This window comes from Muntiacus reevesi, chromosome 7, assembly GCF_963930625.1.
Source record: "Muntiacus reevesi chromosome 7, mMunRee1.1, whole genome shotgun sequence".
In the NCBI taxonomy this organism is placed as follows: domain Eukaryota; kingdom Metazoa; phylum Chordata; class Mammalia; order Artiodactyla; family Cervidae; genus Muntiacus; species Muntiacus reevesi.
Window position 1 is genome coordinate 54,667,637 of NC_089255.1, and position 27,225 is coordinate 54,694,861.

At 34.6% G+C, this 27,225-nt stretch overlaps 1 protein-coding gene across 1 annotated transcript in view; it reads left to right on the forward strand.

The window, feature by feature from the left end:
* WDR72 (WD repeat domain 72) overlaps nt 1–27,225 on the forward strand; it is a 212,871-nt gene that overhangs the window by 117,751 nt on the left and 67,895 nt on the right. Inside the window, exons 15-18 of the mRNA XM_065941562.1 lie at nt 5,723–6,540; nt 9,596–9,687; nt 14,024–14,103; nt 20,186–20,381. Coding sequence (XP_065797634.1) covers nt 5,723–6,540; nt 9,596–9,687; nt 14,024–14,103; nt 20,186–20,381 — 1,186 coding nt within the window. The remainder of the gene's footprint in view (nt 1–5,722; nt 6,541–9,595; nt 9,688–14,023; nt 14,104–20,185; nt 20,382–27,225) is intronic.

Sequence of the window (27,225 nt, forward strand, 5' to 3'; positions counted from 1 at the left end):
TTTTCAACTTATTGATATAGAAAATTCTACAATGAACATTTTTTTCATATAATTTTGTACATCTTTGTGCTTTTCCCCTTAGGATAAATTATTTCTAAAAGAAATTCTGCATCCAGGGGTGTATAATAGTTTAAGGCTGTTGATACATTTTACTCACTGTCTTCCATGAAAGAGATACCAGTTTACATACATCATATAGTGTGTGAGAGTGCCCTTTTTTGTTCCATTATTGAAGCTGAATATTTTAACTTTTAGTACTCTTTACAAACCCCTTTTCAATCCATTTGTGAGCAAATAGCCTGCACATCAGTACTGATTAATTCTCTAAAAATAGTGGATAAAATATTTCACAATTAATCCTTAAAAATACTACACAGCTTAGTTAAAATGAAAGTTAAGGAAACTCTTCAAGGTTAAAAAAACAAGGTGAAATCACAAATCTAGATAGAAGGAAAGCTGAAAGACATCTGCTAATTTCTGGGGTCTCTCAGCGTGGATTTTAACCACTCTATATGTAATTAAAGGGAGTGTTCAGGTCCGGTATATTGATGGGAATTTGGGTTGGAGACATTTGCACAAATTCATTATTCTCTCAGAGCTGTATGTGCAATTTAAAAAGAAAATCTATCCCACAAAAGAAGACAATATATTTCTTTGTTGGGTTTAGCCAAGATGGATGGGGGAAAGCAGTTTTGCCTGAGAACTGATAACCTGAACTTCACACATGTTCAGGGTTAGGATTCACATTGCAAGGAATGAAAAAAATCTTAAACTGACATTTTTATTTAAATAGGGGCCTGCTGGTGGTACCTTTGAGTACCTGGCAGTCAAAAAGACAGCTCCTCTCTAAGAAGAATGCATCTTTTACCCATGTCTCAAAGGATTCTCACTGATAATGTTTCACACATACACATACTTACAAAACACATAAGGAAATAGGAAACCATCAACAAAATAAGAGTCATATTCACAAAGATCTTAAAAATTGTAATTATAGATACAGCATGCAAACAAAATAAGTATGTTTTTAAAAAAATAAAGGGTTTAGAAACATAAGGAATAACTAACAGACTATAACATGATGAATTTGTCGAATAGAACTTGTAGAAATGAAAAATGTAAAAATCAAAATTAGAAACTCAATGGGCAAATTAAATGGCACAATAGAGACAGGTGAGAAGAAAACTGGCTGATCAGAAGAGACGTTCTTAAGTCACTGCCCAGCATGTGGCAGAGAGACAAAGAGACGAAAAACATGAAAGGGGATTGAGTGACAAGTATTAATAACTAATCAGAGTTTCATAAGGAACAAAGAGAGAAAATATTCAAAAAGACAAATCTGAGTACCACAGAAAATTAACAAAAGATAGGAATATTTAGATACAATGTAAGACTGGGGCAAAACATCCACACCAGAAGAATCAGAGTGATTCTGTGTTTCCACACAGAATATTAAAGACAATAAGATCTGAAAAGCAACAGAGAGTGCTGCCAGATGGAGTGACAGACTATATCAACTGCCTATGTGACATCTCAACAGCATCAAAGGAAGCCAGAAGACTGCAGAATAATGCCTTAAAATGCTGTGAGAAAATAAGTTTAAATAGTATACTCCATGAAATTATCTCCTGAGAAAAACATTATTTCATTGAAGGGATCAACAAATTCAAAGTTGATTCTCTGAAAAAAAATAAAATAAAATTGACAAACTTCTAGCAAGAAAGAAACAAAAGCAACAAAAATAATAACAGAAATTAAAAGGGACCCATAGTTATAGGTGTTATGGAACATTTGAAAATTATAAGTGAAAAATATAAACATCATTTTAAACAGTTATAAAACTTTCAAAGGAAATTAAGCACTGTCTAAATAAGTGGGAGAGTCTGTTCTGTACTTCTGTGTCTCTTGCATATAGGGTTATCGCTACCATCTATCTAAATTCCGTATATATGTGTTAGTATATTGTAATGTTCTTTATCTTTCTGGCTTACTTCACTCTGTATAATGGGCTATATATATATATATTATTGCTATAATAAATAAATATATATATAATGGGTGTTGGAGAAGACTCTTGAGAGTCCCTTGGAATGAAAGGAGATCCAACCAGTCCATTCTAAAGGAGATCAGTCCTGGGTGTTCACTGGAAGGACTGATGCTGAAACTGAAACTCCAATACTTTGGCCACCTGATGCAAAGAGCTGACTCATTTGAAAAGACCCTGATGCTGGGAGAGATTGAGGGCAGGAGGAGAAGGGGACAACAGAGGATGAGATGGTTGGATGGCATCACCGACTCAATGGACATGGGTTTGGGTGGACTCCGGGAGTTGGTGATGGACAGGGAGGCCTGATGTGCTGCAGTTCATGGGGTCGCAAAGAGTCAGACATGACTGAGTGAACTGACTGACTGACTTACTGATTTGGACCAAATAACCAACAGATTACTACTAGAATGAATATATAAACCTGAAAGTCAATAAAAGACAAAAGAAAGTTTATAGAAGCCATAGGTAGACATTTTATAGAACAAATGTGAAAGGCCAATGAAATATTGCAATGATAATTAATGGGAATAATTAGAAAATAAAAATTACAACTAGAAGAAATAACTTATATCCCCATATTAACAAAAATGAGATCCTGTGTTAGTAAGGATGTAGAACATGGAAACTCTTTACACATTGGTACTGAGACTTATAAATTGATACAATTATTTGGGAGAAGAATTTGGAAAAATCTAATAGAACTGAAGATATGCATATCCTATAAATGATTGACATCACTCTAGAAACTTTTACAAATATGCACCAGAAGAAAGTCTTTACCAGAAGAATATTTACTGTGCCTTTTTTCTTTTTGTAATAGTAAACTGTGAAGATAATTTATATATCCATTTAAATGGATAAACTGCAGTTATCATATAGTATAATACTTTACAGCAGTAAAAATGAAAGAACTACAGCTGTAATTATAAAATATGACTCTCACAAATATAAAATTCAGCCTAAATAAAGCAATTAGTGGAAAATTCTAAAGAGCATAATCATATTTTTATGAAAATTAAGAATGTGCAAAATCAAATAGGTCAATTAGGAATAGATATTTATGTTAGGAGTTAAAAGCAAATCATAAATATGAAATTGAAGATACTGTTTACCTCTGACAGTAGTCAGGGATATAGAATCAGAGGAAGTTCTAGTTTTTTAACCAAAATAGGGAGATATTGTTGATATTATTGGAACATTTAAGTTACATTATTTGCTTAAAATTAAATGTATAATGGGCTTCCCAGGTGGCTCAGATGGTAAAGAATCTACCTGCAATGCAGGTGACCTGGGTTTGATCCCTGGGTCAGGAAGATCCGAAGATGGGAATGGCTACCCACTCCAATATTCTTGCTTGGAGAATTCCATGGACAGAGGAGCCTGGAGGGCTACAGTCTATGGGGTGGCAAAGAATCAGACATGACTGAGCAACTAAAAAAGAAAAGAAATGTGTAATGCATACAGAAAAAATAAAGAGAACATAGGACAAAAATGTACAACTCAACAGTCAGAAAGTGCATACCTGCATGATCACTACATCAAGTAATAAAATACTTAGCACCCCAGAAATTATGGCATCCCTACTCTCCAAATGTAACCACTAGCCTTATAGATTTATTATCTATGAAAGCTTCCTTAAACCCTATTGCTTTGTTTGTATTTTTATTTTTATTTAGCAGTTAAATATTTTGGGTCTGGCATCTTTGGTCAACATCATATAGGTGGAATCATACATTTTATACATGTTATTGAATGTCTATAGTTCTTTCACTTTTCATTGTATATGCTCCCATTGCATGAATACATCACAGTGTCTGTATTCCACTGTTGACAGACCCGTAGTTTGTTTGTTGCTTGCTTGCTTGCTTGGTCTCCTTCAATCATGTCTGACTCTGTATGACCCCATATACTGGGTCCTGCCAGGATCCTCTGTCCGTGGGATTCTCCAGGCAAGAATACTGGAGTGGGTTGCCATTTCCTTCTCCAGGGGATCTTGCTGACCCAGGAGTCAAACCCAAGCCTTCTGTCTTCTGCATTGCAGGCAGACTCTTTACCCTCTGAGCCATTGGGGAAGGTTGCTTCTAGTTTGGGGCAATTATGAATAATGATGCTAATTAGCTCTGTCCATATTTCTTGGTATAAGACATTGATAATCTTAAAAAACTAAATGTTTGGTTTATACATTATTTGTATGTATTAAACATTACAAAATAAAATAATGTAAGACAGTCTTTTTGCTAAATTAATAGGTAGTAAATGATATTTTTATCCTAATTTTACTTTTTGATTACTATTGGTGGTAAGCATTTTTTATATTTTAATTTGAATGTTATTATTTGTCAATTGATATTGATGTTATTTGCCCATATTTCAATCTGTATACTATTCTTCTACATTTACAAAGAAAAAAAAGTGCTATTTAAGTTTGTCTTCATTTTGGCTTTTTACTTCAAAAAATTTTAATAGTTTTTAAAATATTCTATTTTTATATTTTTAAATTAAATATACAGTCATACAAGAATTTCAAAAAACTAAATCCTAAAGTATAAATAAACATCATTTTAACCCCCTCTTCCCAATTAACTGTTGTCACCATTTTGGTAACTATCCCTGTTCCTTGTGACTATATACACATATATGTTTATATTAATATATACATATATTTATATATTTATTTATTATAGCAATCTTTAAAACTATCTATATATGTGTACACACATGGTTTAACAAAAAGGATTTTTTTCTGCCCAATAGAACACATTTTCCCCCATAAATATATTTGTACACCATCATTTAAAGCTATTTGATTTCATTGTTCATGGTGTATTCAACAAACATTTATGAAGCCCTTAGAACAGTGTATAGTAGCATTATTTTATTGGCATTGGGAACAAATTGATGCACAAAGCTCCTGCAGTGGTGGAAGCTGAATGATATTTGGGAAAATATACAGTAAACATGTATTTCATATAAGGCAATAATTAATACTATGAAGGAAAAAATGCAAGGAAGAGAATAGAGACACAGGGTACTCAAGGAAGACCTCTAAATGAGCTGGAACAAAAGTGAACTGTGGGAGCCCACTGTGCCAGTAATTAGGGCAAAATCATCTCAGACAAAGTACAAGTGCAAGTCCACAAAGGAAATCTTTAAAATTAAAAAAAAACTTGATACTAGTTAACATTTTGGATTACTTATAATTATTATAATTACTTATAATTATATTACTTATAATTATTAAAATTATTAAAAGTTATAAACAAATTTGGAGAAACCATTTTTGTTAAAAGACTTCCTCAGTTCTTGCAAGGGTTCTAACTTTTCTGCTCCTTAATTTTCCCCTGTTGTATGTTTTCATGGCTACAGTGATAAGACGATACATAAGTATATCTAAAAGGAAGTTAATCTAATGCCATCTTACTCTTTAAGCTTAATTCATATTTCTTTAGGGGAAAAAATAAGTTTTAGAAAAACAAAAGCTTTCAAAATAATTAGAATATAGAATGTTAATTTGGAGGGGAATTTTTATAGCTAAGACAAAAAACTGAAATGACTTGCCTTTAGTTGTACTGCTACTTAATAATTTCTTTTTATGCCATTTTAATATCATGGAAACTTTAATAAAATCACTTAAAAAATAAAAACTTTGACATACATTTTTAAAATCTCCCTCAGGTTGCTGGTGCCAAGTCTTTTTCGGGACCTTTTAATGTCTTGCTTGTGAAGACAAAATGGAGTAACATTGGCTTTCATATACTTCTTTTTGATCTGGAAAGCCTTGTTGAACTTTTGCTGCCGACTCCAATCTGTGATGTTGACCCTTCCAATTCATTCTACTGCAGTGAGATTCTGAGAAGAGCCAAAAGCACAGTAGAGAAGACAACATTGACATTGAGAAGAAATAAAACTGTCTGTGGTCCTCTCTCTATGGAGGTACATGCCAAGCCTGTTGGTGAAAGCCCAGCCCAAGGAGATAATGCAATCAAATTATCAGAAGAAAATGATGGTATTAAAAAGCAGAAGAAAATAAAGAGCTTCAAAAAGATGCACCCTAAGCAATCAAGAAAAGTCGATGCCAACCTCACAATAGACACAGCTAAATTGCTCCTATCTTGCCTTTTGCCATGGGGAGTGGATAAAGAATTAGATAATCTCTGCATTAAGCATCTCAATATTTTAAAGCTTCAGGGTCCTGTTTCTTTAGGACTTGCTGCAAATGAAGATCACTTCTCATTGATGCTGCCCGGTTGGGATTTATACAATACTGAAATGAAAAAAGACTATTCAAAAGTGAATTTATTTTCTAGAAAAGTTTTGGACTTGTCAGATAAATACACTTCCACTTTTCCAAATAACTCTGGGATGCCAAAAGGACTGGAAAATAATTCTGATTCTTTGCAAGAGTCAAACACTATAGTTTATTTATTGAGCAAACTATTTTTAGTTAACAAGTTAGTTAACATGCCCTTAGAACTGGCATATGGAATGGACAGGTAAGACATACCTAGAGATTTTGACTTTTCTTATTTAGGATATTAAAAAATTATTATTATTTGTTAAATTTAGCTCTCTAGCCTCCCTCATTTCTCCTTTTCTTGTTAATTTGGAGGGGAAATTTTATAGCTAAGACAAAAAACTGAAATGACTTGCCTTTAGTTGTACTGCTACTTAATAATTTCTTTTTATGCCATTTTAATATCATGGAAACTTTAATAAAATCATTTAAAAAATAAGACCTTTAAAGAAAGGGAGCTAAGAAGGAAAGAAAGAGTAAATAAACAACATCTCCTTTAGCTCAAAACACATTTAAGAAAATCTTCCATTTAATTCTTTGACATTGGAAAAAAAAAATGGGCAATAAATCTGTATATTTTAAAATTTATTCATCCAGCAAATATCCATTGCTCTCATAATATGTTCCATAAAATTCACAGTATTGGATGCTGAATTGTTCAATAGATAGGTAGATAGATAGACAGATTCACACACATTTGAAATCCATTATGCTGCTGCTGCTGCTGCTGCTGCTGCTAAGTTGCTTCAGTCGTGTCCGACTCTGTGCGACCCCATAGACGGCAGCCCACCAGGCTCCCCCATCCCTGGGATTCTCCAGGCAAGAACAATGGAGTGGGTTGCCATTTCCTTCTCCAATGCATAAAACTGAAAAGTGAAAGTGAAGTCATTTAGTCACATCCAACTCTTCGTGACCCCATAGACTGCAGCCTACCAGGCTCCTCCGTCCATGGGATTTTCCAGGCAAAAGTACTGGAGTGGGGTGCCAATGCCTTCTCATTGCTGTGAATTAACTATGAACAAAAAGCATTAAAGTAAATGCCTCTGATGGCATATTTCATATATCATTAGGAAAAGAAAAATTTGAAAATTTCATACCTCAAATCCCACCATTTAATTTATACTTTGGCATATTTATATAGAAGAGGTTATCATCAATTCATTTATAGAAAGTATGGTTTAGTAATAATAGCTATTATTTTGGGGTGTTTAATATCTACTAGTCACCATGTAAGCCCTTGCATTGGCCACATGAATTCATTCCACGTGCACAACAAAGCTAGGGTATAGGTGCAATTATTTGCTTAATGTATAGATAGGCTATTGAGACTTATGAAGAGAAAGTACCAACCCCAAGATTAATTCAGAGTCTTGCAAGCTGAATCTGAGGCTGAGCATCAGTCTAATTCTAGAGCCTGATTGCTAACCTTGACTCTCTATTTACCTTCTCCCACTGCTAAAATTCAATATGGTTTTTCATAGTCTGATGTTAGAAGATTTGACTCACCAAGTGCTTAACGAATATGTCCTTAGCACTAGCTTACTGAGGAAACATAAATAAAATTTTTATTTGGGTAGGAACTCTTTCAAATAATGAAGATAATGCATATGAAGTAAGTAGAAAACACTTAAAAGAACAAGGAGAAACATTTGTATAGGTAAGTATTGTAGATGATCAGAGGAAAGAGAATAATTAGTGTGAGATGAAACCATCAGAAAGCCCTTGGAGGAGAAGTACTGTTTGAATTGCTCATTACATGGTAGTAAATGGTCCTTGACATTTCTATTCTTTGGTAAAAGCTCAGTTCAACAAATCTGTGCCAGGTACCTTCAGTGAACCTACAGTCTGGTAGCAAGTCCGTATGAATTATATAGATTCAGTGTTAAGCCTCCTTCCATTTCAATGCTTCTATGCTACAGGGTTTTTCTGTTTTCTGTTTGGTGGTCATAATAATGAGAAAGTAGAGACTGGTAAATTTCCATGATTCCTATACTTAAATTTCCTCTATTTTTTTCTTCTGTTCATTATAATATATTTATAAATATATAACTTCATGTTTATAACATATATATATATAAATATAATATGTGTATTTTAATTTCAGTTAGGCTTCTTTCACTGTTCTATTAATGAGAAAATTAAATAACACCTAATGTATGATAAAAAAATTATAGTCAGCCAATTCCAAAGACCTGAGAACAAATCCCAGTTTTGTTGTTAAAGTAGTGTGGCTTTGGACTGGTCATTTAGCCCCTTTGGGCCTTGCTTTCCTCATTTATAAAATGAGGTGAATAGAATAGGTGATGGTTAAGATTTCTTCAATTCTAAAAACAAATTCTATTTGTTAGCTTAATCATGACCAGACAGAGCAGATGAGGGACTTAGTTACTATCGCCAGAGGTTTTCATTCTGAGTTTGTTCTTGATACTGAATACAGGATGTGGAGGATGTGTCTGGAGCCCTTCAGGGGAGATTAAGGGCTTTCAGCATGCTATCCATTAAAAGGCCTTAAAATCATTGCCACATGTTAGTTAATTCTTTACAAAATTCTTCATTAAAATAAATTATTGAATGGAGGTGTCAGGATTAGAGACTGCTTCCCTAAGTAAGCCACATCAGATTTGATCTGCTTTTGGGGACTATGTGTCATATTTAAGGAAATTAAAATACTGTGTATTGAATTTGTCACACAAAATCTTCCAATAAATGATAAATGTTGCCATTTTGCTCACATTTCATTGTGGTCAGGAAGGTGAAGAAATCTTTGCATGCTTAACAACTGAGTGCATGATATAACTAAATTTTAAGCAAAGAGCTATTTGCCTTTGAGAATATCCCTGGATAGTATCTGAAATTTTCCCCCATTGAATCACTGGACTAGGGTAAAGGCTGCCTTCACCAAGTCCTGATGTTATCTGGGGATAATTCTTTGACAGATATGAACATATTAGGACTCAAAAATTTGTTGCATTAGCCAAAATCACATGCCTTAAAGTAGCAATGGCCTTCCAGTAAAAGTGGATCGCAAGATAATTCTGAATAAACCAAGATTCACAATTCAATTGAGATTAGGGTTTTAGGTAAGTCAAAGTGGGGAAATAAGATTACCAAAGAGAATAGTGTCAAAGACATTGCTAAAAATAATGTGCTCAATTCCCAAATTTGTTGAAGTGGTCATGCAGTCATATCTTCAATTTATTTCTCAAAATATATTTATACATATTTAAAATATCTTTTAAATCTTTTCTCAACAGTGCTTTCAAAATTGAGTCTATGCATAATAAGATGAAAAGTCCTGGAAATGATATTCTGAATATTTCAAGCTTCTACGGTTATTTACGAAATGGTAAAGTAATTACAGATATAGTCTAATTTTTTTTTCTATGAAATAAAAGTGCCATAACTGGATAGTATCATACAGTTTAGAATGAGAAGGGTGCATGTTTACTGTTTGATTTAGTCTGTATTTCACATGGTTATAGTTTTATATTTTGTGCATATTTAAAATATATGAAATTTTGTTATTAGAACAAGTATCTTATAAGATATAATGGATTTTTCAAATGATCTTTGAAATACTTAAAAGTCTGAAACTTTTCAGCAAGGGAACATTTAATATTAAATAAAGGTCCCATATGATTTATGAGAAAGCTTACTATATCAATATCTTTATTACCACATAAGTATTATATTAAGTAATTTTACAGTTTTACAGCTATTTCAGAAGGTTGTCTTTGAATTTTTCTGGGTAACAATCTTGGTGTTAAGATTTTATTTTGATGCCAAATGGCTAATTCATCTCCCAAACCTCCTTATCCAATTTTTTGACATCTCAGTAAATGACAAATCTATCTTTCCAGTTATTCAGGCCAAGAATTTTAAGGCCATTTTGACTTTCTCCTTTTCCTCATACTCCACATCCAAACTTTTAGTAATCATGTTGGTTCTATCTTCAGAATATATCCCAGAATCTGACTGCTTCTCTCCACTATTCTGCCGAACGCCTGGTGTGAGACTTCATCCCCTCTTGCCTGGATACAGAAGGCTCCTAACTACCCTCTGCTGCTATTCTTGACTCCTGCACTCTATTCCCAACCAAATATCCAGAATGATCTATTTGAAAATAAGTCAGAACCTCATGTGTGTTAGTTGCTCAGTCACATCTGACTCTTTGTGACCCCATGAACTGAGCCTGCCAGGCTCCTCTGTCCATTGGATTCCCCAAACAAGAATTTTGGAATGGGTAGTCATTCCTTTTTCCAGGAGATCTTCCCGAACCAGGGATCAAACCCAGGTCTATCTGTGATGCAGGTGGATTCTTCACTGTCTGAACCACTAGGGAAGCCCTCATGCTACTACTTAACGTTTTTCAGCAGCTTCTGTTTCACTCTGAATAAAAGCTACAGTCCTTACGGTAGCCCATGAGGCCCTGTATAACCTGGCTGCTCTACCTATGTCTTCACACACGCCCCCATCTGACCTCATCTCTTTGTATTCACCCCCAGCTTCACTACTTCCAGCAAGGCTGCCCTTTTTAACTCTTACCAGAACATGACAGGCAGGGTTTAAGGTCTTTGCACTGAGTGTTCCCTCCGCCTGGAAGGCCCTTTCTCCAGATTTCCACATAAGTCAACCTGCTGTTCCCCACCTCTATCCTCTATCCTTCAACTCATCCTCAAATGCCATCTTATCAGTGCAGGCACCCTCCATTCTCCCTGGCACACTCTACCCCTTGCCCCGTTTGATCATAATCCTTTTCAACATCTGACATGCTATATATCATTTTTCATTTGCCACCTACCTCCTGCCACTAAATGTAAGCTCCAGGGAGGTTATTAAATAATTTTTTTTTTTTGATCAGCTTTATTCACTGCTGTGCTCCCAGTTCCCAGAACAATGCTTGCAAGGAATTAAGCAAATACTTTTGGATTGAGAATGAATAAAAAATAGAACAGTGGTTTGGAGATAAACCACTGAGGTTCTAGATCCAGTTCTGCCACTTACTACTTAAGTAGCTTTAAGTATATCTTCTACTCCTTTAAAAGCCATAGTTACTGAATTTAAAATTCCAGATTTGATGTGCTTTTTACTTCCAAAGTTGTGCAGCATATGATTAATACATTGGGATGACCTGAATAACAGTTGCACAGTGGCCCTCTCAGGGCTTTTGAATAGAATATTCATTCAGAAGATTAAAGTGAGAGTTTATTAATAGTCTCTAATTATTAAGCCACTAGTATGTCCAAAGAATTAAGTCTACAAACTTTACATGTATTATCTCAACTAATATAGAAATAACACTGCACAATAAGAGGATCTATCTCTGTTTAATCCTTAGGGAAACTGGGGATCAGAGAAGTTAGATGACTCATTCATAGTCAACCAGCTAACAAACTGAAGGACTGGGATTCCAGTCCATCTCCATTTAATTCCAACTTCCTTGCTCTTTCTATGTCAGGCTATTTCTCACATTTATGATTATAAGTTATGTTTCCTCCATAGGACCTAGTCTGGATTGCCTGCCTTCGCCTGAAGTAATAGTCATTATTAGGGTTATTTACTCTAATTTTTATTTTTTATAATGCTGGGAAAGAGAATTTAAGGTATAATATAAGTAGTTTCTGGGCTTCCCTAGTGGTTCAGTGGTAAACAACTCGTCTGCCAATGCAAGAGATGGGGGTTCAATCCCTGGGTTGGGAAGATCCTCTGGAGAAGGAAATGGCAACCCGCTCCAGTATTCTTTCCTGGAGAATCCCATGGACATGTGAGCCTGGTGGGCTACAATCCATAGGGTCGCAAAAGAGTCAGACATGGCTTAGCAACAAAACAGAAATAGTAAGAGGCTTCTGCAGAGACCCAGGTATTTGCTAACCAGAACCAAGGAGGCCTCAACTTTTTCTATGGTTGTCCCAACCAAAGCAGCCTAAGCAACTAGGGTTATTATCAAACAATCTCCCTGATGTTGAGAGGTGGCATTTATAGCATTTAAAATTAAGTCAGGTACAAGGGAAACATGGTTTTATGTTTTAATAATTGGGAGATGGAAGGTTAAAGAAAGGAGAGATTTACTTCATGCTATTAATTCTATAAAGTCCAAGCCTGAGGAATAAAATAGCGCTCTGAGGTGCTCATTCTGAAGGACTCACAGGAACCAATACCCACTTCCATCATCAGAAATGATGGCTAAGTAATATTGGTAAGCCTGAGATGTTTTCTTTTTATCTTTCCCCTGAAGTTATAATTAATTCTTTAACTCACTGACATTGCCAAGAAAAGTTGGCTCTCATTTCCATTTCATATTAAAGTTTTAACATCACATTAAAGTGCACTATGAAGTACCCCATGATGCCAGTAAGTAGTTACAGTTGAGACCAATACTTAACTTTGATGGTGCAATCACAAGGTCAACCAAATGAAAGAGAGAGAAAGGAAATAGATAAAAAGAAAACGCTCCTTTACCTGCTCTGCTCATGAAGAAATGAAAGATACAACTTAAAACTCATAGTACTCTGTCATACTCACATGTTTTATATACTGTTCTTGGCCATTTCCAATTTATATCATAGGTTCCATAGGAAAACATGATATTAATAATGAGTCAGAGGTTTCTTATATATTTCTTTTATGTTCCCAGTTTATATTATATCAATACCTTCTATTAATCTCCCTTGCCCACTAATGTGAGATATATACACACACATACATGTCTATTAAAATATAAAATGATAATTCAATGAAAAGCATCTTAGACTGAAACTAATTTAAATAGTTGATCCAGGATTTCAAACATACATTAATACATTAATTTAAATAGACAATTATAGCAATTTTCCCTCCAGTGCAGGACTGCATTACTCTTCCTTATCTCACTCCTGGATCTGGCACCTAGATAATATACTTTAGCCATCAGAAAGCCTTAATTCATTGATTTTTTCATTTGGATGATAATATGTCCATTTTCAATTAATGAAAAGGCACTTATTAAGTGCTTTTTTGTGTAGGGAACTGTTGGACACTCTATGGATCAATTTAAATAAACTAAGCCACAGCTTACCCTTAAAATTTCACGCTGAACATTAGGTCAAATAGATAGAAAGGACATTCAAGAAGGCAAATTTAAAAGAAACGATACATAACAAAATGAGTCAAATTAAAACATAAGTGCTATACCTATTGATCAGAGTAGTTTAGCTAGGTAAGGACAAATCAAAGGAAGTTTTTTTATAGGGTTTACTGTGTGATAGATACTGATTCATGGTAAGGTAGAATTTCAGGAACTACTTGTATGAGGAAGGAGTTGTGAAATTCAGTAATCTGTTTGGAGGGAAATGTTAATCATTGCATTTTGGTGACAAAAAGGTACAGAAATGGGTTTAAGGTATAAAGATGAGTTTGATTTGATGTGAATGTGTATTAGGATAATTATTAGAAATACATATATGTTAATTAATGTTTCTTGACTCTGGCTATATATGAAAATCATCTAAGGTACTTTAAAAAGTATTAATGCCTGCCCCATTCTCATCCTGGGACCTATTAGACCAGAGTCACTGGAAGACTGATTTTTGTGGGGGGAGGAAAAGGCTCCCAAGTGATTTTAATGTGCAGTCGGGGTTGAAGATCATTGGGCTGCCTCCAGGTTTAATACTCTCAAGATAGAAATGTGTTCTATATATTTTTAGGTAAGAGTGAATCTCATCTACCTGAAGCTGACGTTTCACTTTTGAAGCTAATTTCCTGTTGGAGAGACCAGTCTGTTCAGGTATGATAACAGTTCATTTCTTGAAGTTACTGGAAGAGTTCCTTGCTGCTACATTTCCTTCATATTCCCCTCTACCTGAGACTACACGTAAGTAGGTACTCTTGTGTTTTTTTCCAGGGTATTTCATTTAATAGGACTGATACAGAGACTAATAACGAGGGAAAAGTGGAAAAGAACATGCAAGGATGCACCAAGTTAGGGGGCATGAATAGAGGGGGCTGATGAAGAGATGTTTATGGTGTTATAGGTAACATAATGCCCACTGAGGCAAATGTTTATTATTTGATTTCAATATTAGATAGAAAGGTCCCTAAGCTTGTGAATTTGATAGGTATGATTAGAGATCATTTTTCTATCCTTTTCATTTGTGAGCTGATGTAGAGACCTCATTTACTCAATGTCCAATTTAAGTATTTTCCTTATTTCAAGGACTGTTTGTGTATGTGTGAATAGCTTTGTACATCATACAATAAATATCTGTGCATTGATTAGATGAATATTAACTGGAAGTTTATTCTTCATGGGCTAAATAAATGTCACATTTGCAAGACAAGCATAGCAATAACGCCAATTATTAATGGTTATTTTTGGTTACAGGAAAACAAAGAAAGTCGATTCAGAACAGATCGTGGGGGTTGATACCATGAAACCAAATAACACAGTGGGGATGGTCATTAAAACCATGGCCTACATGATTTGCCCCTAGCCTAACCTCTTTCCTCATCATTCTCCCTGGTCCTCACTAGCCACACTGATCTGCTTATTATATCCAGAACTCACAAAGCTCATTTCCACCTCAGGACCTTACTGTTCTCTCAGACTGGAATTCTCTTTTTTTCCCGTTCATCATTTGGATCTTTGCTTAAAAGCCAATTCCTCAGAGAAGTCTTCCCTGATCATTTCATCTAATATTGTCACTGTACCCTGTCTCTCCCCATGCTCCAGTCACTGTCACAGTATCCATTTTTATTTTCTTTGTTAGGCTTGCTTTTAATGGAGATTTTACCATTTGTTTTTTGCTTGCTTATTTTCTGTCCTTTCACTGTTACAGAAGCTTGCTAAGAGCAGGGACTTTGCCTGTCTCACTCACTCCTTTCACTAATGCACAGAAAAGCAGAAGTGACAGCAGCCAGTCAATAAATACTTGGTGAATGTCTGAATAGCTATGAAAAAGCCTCTGTGTTAATCAAATAAATATCAGTATATGTTGACTTTACCTGCAGATTTCCTATCACCCTTAAAGGGTCTCTATTAAAGGTGGAATTTTTTTTTTCCCCAGTAGCCAAAGAATTTCTCAGTGGAGAAAAAAATTCTTAGGGAAAAAATAATTCAGCAGAACATTTATTCTGAATTGCTCCAATTAAAGATCTTTTGTAGCTGTCCGTTTGACCTTCAAATAAATTTTAATGTAGTTTGGATATATTTGGACTAATGGACCTTAAGGTTCTATGATTCTATGACCTTGTTAAAATGCTGGCAGCAAGACAAATATTACCAGAGCATTTATTATTCACTCTGTATGAAGTTTAAGCTTCAAAGTTCTCTCCTTTCTGTCACTAACCTGATAAATGATTCTGGAAGATAGGTTTAACTTGTTGATTATTTATTTTCCTCATGTGTAAAGTAGAAATGGGGCTTCCCAGGTGGCGCTAGTGGTAAAGAATCTGCCTGTCAATGTAGGAAATGTAAGAGATGCAGGTTCGATCTCTGGGTTGGGAAGATCCCCTGGAGAAGAAAATGGTGACCCACTCCAGTATTCTTGCCTGGGAAATTCCATGGACAGAGGGGCCTGGCAGGCTACAGTCCATGGGGACGCAAAGAGCTGGACATGACTGAGCATCTGAGCACAGGACAGATGCTATAGAAATGAGAATTCCTGGGTCCTTCAGGAAAAACAGAGGCTGTTGCAAATATCCATATAAATGCTTCAATAACCAATCCTCAAATTCCTTATAAAGTGTTCATTTAAGCAGTTAAACACGTTCATTTGAATCTGCTTTTTAATGTATTTTAAGAACACTGGCAATGGTAATGATTTCGTAAAACAGAGCAAAATCCTACTTCAGAAATTGAAGGGGGGTATTTTTAAGGAAATAAGTAAGGATGAGTTAATTTTGCAGATGAAAGAGTTTGCAGATTGTCTCTTTGGTTTCTCACACATGAAATATACCCAACATAGAAATAAATGCTGGAGAAGCAACAGCAAGTTTTGGGGTTGCTAACTTGCATATTTCTGAAGCAACACTAAAGTTCTTTGGATTTTATAATCTAACACTGGTATGTGAAACTATGAAATCCAGGCCACCAGAGAGAAGTATTGTTTTTTCAAGGAAATGATGAAAAGACATGAAAGGCTAGTGTGAATCTGACTGTTGGGAAAATGCTTTTTTATACCAGAAAGTTTGGATGGACATTGAAACCACACGCAGCCCACAGGGGCTCTTATGAGTCTTCATAATGCTCTGTACTATTTTACAATACTTTGCTGTTTCAAGGTGTTAGCAGAAAACCATTTAAAAAAAAATGTAGCTTGCTATGGCACAGTATGACTCCCAGCTAATAAGTGGCTCTCTTCCCCATCAATGGATTTTCAAACTTCATTTTAAATCTGCACATTCCTTTATAACTTGTAATGCTTCATGTATCTGTCTTTTCAGGAAAAACTATATATGCATTTGGGAGACAACTTTATTGCATTGTGCTTTCAATTCCGGTTCATTATTATCATTACAAAGTTATATAATATCTATAGATTTTATATTTGTTGGGAAAAATTCTATGTATACTACCTATCTACAAAATTTATCTACTATATTTACATGCTAGAGAGACTTAAGCATTGATAGTCAGAAACTATCATTAAATTTTACCTTCCAGCATGTATATTTTTAAAGTACACAAAATCTATTTCAACTCTGTTTGCATGATTTTAGTGTTCAGTGTATAACAGATACTATAGCATTATTATATGCTTATATAAATTGTACCATGTCTCTGAGTATTGATCTCATACCGAGTACAAAATGTATATTTTGAGTTTGATTCCAACTGGGTATGTGCCATTCTGTATTCACTTTTAAGTTCTCTGGCTCTGATTGTCCTGCTCATTGCAGTAAATATGTTTTCTACTTCATCTTGTTTCTTAATGATACTCATATTAATTATTCCTGCAGTACATATTTATAGCGACATATATGTTAAAAAGCTCCAAAATTTAACAATTACGAAATATGGTCAATCTAATAATTAGAAATATTAACTGAAGTTCCATAAATCTCTGTATATTTTTAAGAAAGAATATTGATCCAGGTTGTTATAGAATATTATATCTGGTAGATAGAGGACATGCTAAATCACAGTAAATCACAGTCATGAGAGGGCATCCATAATCCTGTGGGAACATATGGCCAATCTGCCCATTCCAAGGGAGAGACCATAGTCTGATGTACTACAGGTCCAAGGATATCCTCCAATATCTTCCTGATTTTTATATGTAGAAACAGAAGTAAGTTCCATACAGCTTTCTGCGATTGAAAGCTCTCATCTTAGCCTCTCTCAGAATCACATACTGTTGTTTTTGGGTTTTGTTTTTGTTTTTTTAATTGAAGGATAATTGCTTTACAGAACTTTGTTGTTTTCTGCCAAATAGCAACATGAGTCAGCCATAGGTATACATATGTCCCCTAAAGTCCCAGAGAAGTATGTAACTTGTCAAAAGTTGCATTTGTAATAGCTGTCATAGTCAGATCAGAAACTTGGAGCTTCTTATTTCAGATTGAGATCTCTTTCTCTTTATACCACACCATTCATATCTTGGAGGCAGTGCTATCAAATAAAATGTGTGATAAAATTAAAACGACATAAATTCAATGATGTAAAATTATTCATGAATAATTAATACAGGTTGTCCTCTCATAATATCTATATGATAAGTGTGGTTCACTTACTGTGAATTAAAAAAGTATGTTAATAGATATCATAGTTAATAGTTAATATATGTTTCTATATATAGTATATATATATAGTTTCTATATATAGTATAGTTAATAGTAACTATAGTTAATAGTTAATAAGCATGAGTCATCAGTACCATAATGTGTAGAATTTTATGTTGTATTCATGGTATGCAACAGCTTTCACAGTGTTGAGGATCTCACCACATAATATGCATGAGCAGGAATTATGTACCTGTATTGTAACAGGCAGTACTACAATGTTAATAGATCTGGTGTAGAATAGTAAAATCACATCATTCAAGAGCCTTTTTGCCACAACCCAACCAAGCATCTGAGTGGCCAAGAATAGGGGGATGATCAGTGATCAGGAAACTACTCTGATACTTTCTGGATGCTCCCTATATTTAAAACTCTAGAAAAGAGTTTAGAATATAGTTTCTTCTGCCCCTGCTGTTTACTGAGCATTTGCCATCAGCATAAACTCTCTTGAGTGTCCCTGGAGCCTAAAGGTCTCACAAGATTGCTGTTATTGTTTAGTGGCTAAGTCATGTCTGACTCTTTGTGACACCGTGGACTGTACCATGCTAGGCTTCCCTGTCTTTCACTATCTCCCGGAGTTTGCTCAAATTCATGTCCATTGAGACAGTAATGCTATCCAACCATCCTATCCTCTGTCTCCCCCTTCTCCTCCTGCTTTCAATCTTTCCCAGCATCAAGGTCTTTTGCAATGAGTCAGCTCTTCACATCAGGTGGCCAAAGTATTAGTTTCCGGTTCAGCATCACTCCTTCCAATGAATATTCAGAGTTGATTTCCTTTAATATTGATATCCTTGCTGTCCAAGGGACTCTTAAGAGTCTTCTCCAGCACCACAATTTGAAAGCATTAATTCTTCAGCACTCAGCCTTCTTTATGGTCCAACTGTCACATCTGTATACAACCACTGGAAACACCATAGCTTTGACTCCTACAGACTTTGTCGGCAGAGTGATGTGTCTGCTTTTTAATATGCTGTCTAGGTTTGTCATAGCTTTCCTTCCACAGAGCAAGTGTCTTTTAATTTCATGACTGCAGTCACTGTCTGCTGTGATTTTGGAGCCCAAGAAGATAAAATCTGTCACTTTTTCCACTTTGTTCCCACCTATTTGCCATGAGTGATGAGATGAATGACACGATCTTAGTTTTTTGAATGTTGACTTTTAAGCCCGCTTTTTCACTTTTCTCTTTGACCCTCATTAAGATGTTCTTTGCTTCCCTGGTGGCTTAGACGGTAAAGCGTCTGCCTTTAGTTCCTCTTTGCTTTCTGCCATTAGAGTGGTATCACCTGCATATCTGAGATTGTTTATATTTCTTGATTCCAGCTCATGATTCATCCAGCCTGGCATTTCACATGATGTACTCTGCATGTAAGTTAAATAAGCAGGGTGACAATATACAGCGTTGGCATATATATTCCTTTTCCAATTTTGAACCAGTCTGTTGTTCCATGTCCGGTTCTAACTGTTGCTTCTTGACGTGTACACTGGGTTCTCAGGAGACAGGTACAATACCAACCCACTTTACCACCACTGGATACACCATGATAAATATCCCCCTTCTCTCTCTCCTCAACAGTGGTTCTTGACTGGCTATGTACAATAACTGGAAGGCAGACTTTGCAGTGTTTTAAGCCATGTGAAACTATTTACACATATACACAGTTTGGTGAGATTTATTATTAAAGTTTTGTCTTTAATTTTCTGTATTTTTTAAATTAAGTGTGTTTGGTTAAATTATACTAGGCATCCAGAAACTAAGCTTGTCTTTAAAAACAATGTGATATATTCAAATTTTGTTTTCTGGTGAAAATGAAAATATTTTATGAGAAAGAATGGAGAATGCCTTTAAATTTTCCTTTTATAATCTGTTGAGACTTCTTTTTCTTAAAGAAAAAAAAGAGCAATATGATGACTTGGATGCTAGTTTCCAGTAACTGCACTTCATTTGTTTCAGATAGTAATTCTGGTGGAATGGAGCATTGCAGTTTATGTGAGACATTCAAATCAAAATTCCAGGCTTAGGGGTTTATATAAGACCCTGACCATTTGTAAACACTAAAAATAATTCATTTGAAAAATAAATTTTACAGGTAACTGAAGCAATACAAGCTGTTCTTTTGGCGGAAGTTCAGAAGCACATGAAGACTTTAAGAAAGACACCAGTCAACAGTGAACCAGAGTCTGTGGCAAAGAATGGTGACTATGAGATGATGCAGATGCTGCCAAAGATCGAATGGGCCAAGGAGCCTGAGTTACAGTGTACTACAGACACTTTTCGTCTGCAAAGTAAGTGCAAAATTTATTGGCAAGCTCTTTCATCAGAATTTTTTCTACTCCTCAGAGCATGTTGAGAATATGAGTTCACAATAAATCATTTCTGCAAAAGCCAAGCTAAGTGCCCTGTTTCTGACCTATTCTGCTATCAATTTCCTCATAATTGTCAAGTTTCTAATTCTAAATTATAATTAATAAACATTTTACAAAACAACATTTATTAAAATGTTTTAAAGGCAGTAAAAATGAAAACAGAAGTAACAATAATAGCTTAATGGGACATATATTATAAGGATACTCTGATCATAATGAGTCCAAATTTTGTGTTCATTTGGTAACATGATAATAGCCGTGTGCTATTTTTTTTTTCTGGGAATAAGAAATGAAATAGAAACTAAAAGTAAATTGTTTTATAGTTGGACCACTTGATTCATTCTGTAACAAATTTTATCACTGTAACTTTATAATCACAGTGTTTATGGTTTTGACTAGCAAGTGAGTCTTAAATTTCTGCTGTATAATGTTATCTGACTTTTTAGCCTGTTATCTGTGACTTAAAAATGAAAATTAAAAAATAGTAAAATTAAGGAAAAATTTTATTTTCAACTTTGTTAGTAAGCTTTTGATGAAAAAATAAATGTATAATATTATTACATATATTTCTTAGGAAAACATGTTACAAGTTTACATGTTTCAGGTTGTTAAAAAATTTTAGATACTTCTTTTAGCTCTTTAAAAGAGATTTTATTTGGGACTCAGAAATGTTGCTATATTTAAAATTTTAAAACTTAAAACAGGTATTACTCTTAAAAATGCATTATATTTATTTCTCTTTATTATTTTTATAAGATTACTGATTAGAGAGCACTATTCAGTGAAAGATGATAGGTAGCAGAAAAAGCCTTTTTCAAAGAAGGCCAAAGATCAAAATAGATGGAATATTTCCTAATACTAAGAAAGTCACTGAGGCTGGTAAATTCAGATAGTAATTTGTTAAAACTAAGTGGTAATTTCAAGTCACTTGTTTTTTTGTTGTAAAGAAATTAGCTTTAATTATCTGGCAAATTTACTCTCTTTAAGGCCTTCCTCATGGTTCATGTCACATAATTGTATTTGTATTACACCTTTCAAACAAGAAGTAGAAAAATTCCTTTTTAAATTAATTTTCACTGACTACATTTGTGTTCTTGATTCATTTGGAGAAACACTTGTAGTGTCTCTCCAAAGGCAGCTAGTGTCATTCATCATGTGTTAATTCTCATTTGGTGGTATTTCTGTTACTTATCCCTAGTGTCTAATTTATCCATTGGCCCATAAGCCTCATTTCTGGTTGAGAAATTCTTGGCAGGCTATCAAGGTGAAATTTTTATGAGTTTTGCTATCACATGGCTTACTCATTATTTGAAGTTTCATCAGATAGGGCCTTCTGGTGAAACTTCATAATAGAGAATTATTGAGAATTATTAATTCTATGGAACTGAATCTTACTATGACTAAAGAATCTGGATCTTAATAAATATTATCTATCTTTATCATTATTGAGCAATCCTTTAGAAAATTTAGGATTAGCTTGTGATAAGAATTGGAACACAAAAATATTAAAACTACTTGATATATGTTGGTGGATTAAATTTAGAATATTTTATTTAAAATAAATATAATATTTTCACAAAGTAATAAGTATATATTGTCCTGGGAAATATTCCTTATACAAAAATATTAACTCCAATTGCAAGTATATAGGAAGCAAATGACAAGCATTGAAGAGGAAAATTTGCAAGCAATATTATATTGGATACTAACACTGCCATTTTTCCCCTTTTGGAAAAAATAAACAAAACTAATTTTAAAACTATTCAGAGGAGCTAAGTATAATTACAGGAAAAGCTTTAGATCTTTACTAGTGGTATGCACTGCATTACTTGATGGAATTTTTTAAAATAAATAACTAAAAAGCTATTTTACTTATCTCAGATATCCTGATTCAAAAGTTAAGAGGATGACGTAGGTGGTATTCACCAAATATGATTATACCTCAAATTTTATAGGCACATTTACTTAGCCTCAGTGTGATTGCAACATATCATTTTATCAAATATTCTTATGATAAATGGTTTATATTGTTTAATTTTATCAGGTCCTTTCTCATTTTTCCTCTATGAGTTTCTCATTCCTCCTGCTTGTTTTTGTTTGTTTTCCTATTTTCTTTTATTCTTTCTTGGTTCCTTAATTTCTTCCATTTTATTTGTAAATCATTTCAAAAGTAACAGATGATTTTTTTTGTATAGATAGACATAAACTTCTTTTATGTTGGGTGTAGTATGTTTGACTTATTAGTGCTGTGGTAATATGACAATAATGTTAATAGATCATAAGAAAAAATAATATTAACAGCAACAGTTACTGCACTCTTACTATGTTCTAACAGCTGAAAAGGACTACTATCTGAAGAAGAGAGATTTCCATGGTGCTACCTAGGCTTTTCCTGAAACAAGCCTCTATGAATATTTAGGTTAACATACTAATTATGTATCTTTCTCATACACATAGAAATAAATAGTATTTGGGAAAAAGTTCATCACCATACTGGGTATCTTGAATGCCTCTAGTAGTGTATCTCTTGCACTTTGAGACATGCTTCCTATTATTATTTCATTTTTTGAATGCATAAACTGGACTTAAAGAAGGTATATGACTTGTCTACAGTCACCAAATTACTGAAAACAAGGAAACAATTCTAGATATTCTCTTAAACACTCATTTTAGCCAATAAGCTGCATTGTCCATACTTGCAGCATGAAGGAAATTTGCTGTAATCAGCTTGATCTGAAAATTGAATAATTTATTGAGTGGTTTTCTTAGATTTTTATTCCTCTCTCATAAATCATAGTTTCTATTAACAAAGAAAATGCAGAATGTTCAATCGTTGCCATCACAGCCCTCATAAAGAAAATCACCAGGTTTCTTGAAAGGTTTGTACATGAGATGGAATCAGTAAAGTGAGAACTGAAGCACAATGTGTGTTTGCACTTTATAATTTTGTATCTTATTTTTCAGCATTTTCACTTGTTACCTTTCACAGCTTGTATTTTATTTGAGGTCTTAATATTTGTGAATCAGTATTTTATGGGAGATCTGTGAATTTCATCTGAGTTTACAGTTTTATAATGATCACACTGCGATCTACTTGAATCTCTTTAATAAGAAACTGTATAATTAGCACTCACATTTGAGGTTAAGATTGATTACTTTAAAGAACAGCAATGGTTTCTATTATCAAAATGCTTTAGAAAGCTATTTCCCTTCACTTTTAAAAAATGTTATTTGGATCAGTTTAAGCAAGTACTCTGAATTTTTTCATTAAATAAATTGGGTGAGATAGAAATGGAGGCTTAGAATTACTGGTTGAATTTAAATTCATATTAAACTGTGTGGTTGTGAAGATTATACATGAAATAAGGGTGCTGCAAATAATCTTTATTGTTTGCATCATTTTCAAAGTCTTATCTGCAAAGTTAAATAATGAAAATGTGCTCTTTAAGTAAAACCATTATCTTATAGTAAATCAAGATATATTTAACAGAAAAGTTTTGTGGTCCTGGTGGCCATCAGTAGAAGAACTGGCATAGGACAGTTTTCATCTGCTTGTTGAATATCTCAGAAGAAAATCTGTCTAGTTGTAGAAAGGCTTTGAAACCTAGTGTCTGACTACCTCACAGGGAAACTCTTTCCTGACATTGTTAGTTATGGTAAATACATCTTCCTTTTCCTTTGAGGCCTTCAGGCTAAGTGAGAAGGCCAATGCATTCTTAAAGCCAGAGAAGTAATTTAGAAAAGATCTGAGTAAGGCAAGTGAGCAAGGAGCAGAGAAGTAATGGGGGATTATCATAGAATGCCTTTTGTGTATCAGACTGAGGACTTAAGCTTTCTCTCTGAGATGGGAGAACAGACAATGGGCACATATTTTAATGGAATCTCACTGCCTAAAGTTCAGGGCCTTTAGCAGAAGCTGGGAGACCAGTTGGGAGGTCGTATAATGCTAATCCAAATGATGGCATCTTGGAACACAAATGGTGGCTTGGTTGGAGAAGGTGAGACGTGATCAGATTTTGAATGTCTATAAAGGTGCTATGCTCAATTGCTCAGTCATGTCTGACTCTTTGCGACCACATAGACTGTAGCCCGCCAGGCTGCCAGGCTCCTCTGTCCATGGGATTTTCCATGCAAGAATACTGAAGTGGGTTGCCAAAGTATTTGCTGATGAAATGAATATGGAAGAGTGAGATAATAAAAATCTATACTTGCATTTTTTTCAACAAAAATATCCTTGATCCGTAGATTGACTTTGGTAAGCTGATTTGATTCCTATGTTGGGTAGTGCAGTATCCCATAGGATATTCTGGGTAGAGAGTGCAAGATTCACTTCCCAGAAGGCTGCCTTTCCTATGTTCAGTTTCAAGTGTCCCTGCTCAGATGACCTACAGATTTTATTTTCTAGTATTAACTAAAGTAACTCTCAGAATACGAACAAAAGTTTCTCGCCAAGAAACTATGATTGAAGATAATTTTAATAATGCAATCTTAAGCAAAAAAAGTATAAATGGCACTATTGTGTGTGTATGTGTGTGTTAATGTTCTCCTTTTGAAATTTTTATTTTCGTGTATATTTTAGAGTGGACTTAATGTTGATATACTAATAGGATGTATAGTATTTATAAACAAACATACATATACTGGTGATGCATGCATCAGAGTTCTTCTTTGTATTTTCCGCAAGAAAGTATCCCAACCACAGCCTTTGAGTGGACTCAGAAGGCAGATACGATAAGCTTTTTGTTATGAAGGGATGATAACTTGATATTCTGTACAGCACACTGTGCTAGCTCCAAAACTTTGAATACATCTTTATGCATCACTCCTCTATGCCTCTGTGTACTGATCCATGAGTTGGTGGTACACAGAGAAAGAATTGGAAATCCCCAGTTGAAGACCATGGTGTATCAAATGCTATGGATGAGTTTGCAGGAACACATCAAAGCAGTACCTAACCCAGATTTGAGGTCAAGAAGACTTCTTTGAAGAAGAGATGCCTAATGCAAGACTTAAAAGATGAACATAATTTAGCCAAGCAAAAAAAGCTGGAGTAGGAGAAGGCAGCTGTTTCAAAGGCCATTGAAAACACTTATGCCCTTTTCTTTCTCCCAAGAATTAGCTGATCCACACATGCATAAATGTAGAACCTGAACAATAGAGAGAAACCCATACATCCTTAATTTCTTCTCTGGAGAGCATGTGCCCTTTCTGAATCTCATTGTGCCAATGCCTTCCTCTCCTAATTAAAGTGAAAGTAAAGTCACTCAGTCGTGTCCGACTCTCTGCGACCCTATGGACTGTAGCCTACCAGGCTCCTCCATCCATGGGATTTTCCAGGCAAGAATACTGGAATGGGTTGCCATTTACTTCTCCAGAAGATCTTCCCGACCCAGGGATTGAACCCAGGTCTCCTGCATTTTAGGCAGATACTTTACCGTCTGAGCCACCAGGTCATTCTCAGCCTTCTAGAATAGCACTGATAGTGACAGCTATGATAATAACATCTAACACCAATATGGCTTAGTATGTTCCAAGTGCCTCATGTACCTTAAATCATTTGATTCAGGCAACAGTTCAGTGAGGATAGGGAGTATTGTTATTACCATTTTATTGATGAGAAAACAGATACAGGGAAGTAACTTTCCCAAAGTCTATTCCAAACAAGCAACAGAACCAAGAGTTAAACCGAGGCATCAGAATCTGGGTTCTTCATTACTATCTGGCATTGCTTTCCAATTAAACACTATTTTCCTTTAGTATTTCTGAATACTAAATTCTGAATACTACAATATTTACCATGTGTCTCCTATATGACAGTTAGAAAGACAGGTATTGCCCAGGTTGGGGATCACAAGGCTGCAGAACCCCAAACATTTGGTATGACAACAGAGGAAATGCTCTCTTGAATCAACTAATGAGCAAATATCAAATAACTAATTTCTATTAACCTTTGGATGAGACACTATAAGCTATTTCACAAAAGATGCACTTAATATTAAATAGCTATGTTTGGAACATACATTTACATAAGTTTTAGTGGTTACAAATTAGAAGGTTTTATGCTTGGGAACTGGAAATGCCAACTGGTAAATGCTAGATATGAAAACGATTTGGCATATACATACTAGTCAAAAGGTTGGCAGTATGGGAGAAAGAGGAAATATAAATTTTCATTTTTATAGATTAATTTGAATTATATAATAGACAATCTTTTTAAATATCAAGATATTCATGTTGAATGATGAGGAATTTGCATATGATTAGCAAATAATTTAGCACCTAGGGTACATTACATGCCTTTCAAAAACCAGTTGCCATTTGGGTTTAACATATGTTCTGTCTTATTTTTGCTTCTTGCAAAACAGATGAAGTATTTTTATCATTTTCCTTTCTCCCTATATAAATCCTGAACTTCTCCACTGCTTCCTCCCTCTCTGAATCATCTTTAAGATTGCATTGCCTCAGAAAGACTGATAGAGTTCACTGCTCTTTTTACCAAAGTAGTTTCATCTTTCACAGAGATTGAGATTGATGATTTTCATCTTGGCATATGAAGAACTAGAGTGTTGCATCGTCCTTTTTCCTCATGAGCAATCAGAATGCCAACCTGGCCCGGCTGTGCAGAGACAGTAGCATGAAGGAATTGAGTTAAATATTTCCTTGGTGACAGTTGTGCGGGCACCAATTTATCGATTATTGTCTGCATGCCCATTTAAATTTATTGACAAAGGAAAAGTGATCTAGATACTGTCCCTGAAATCAA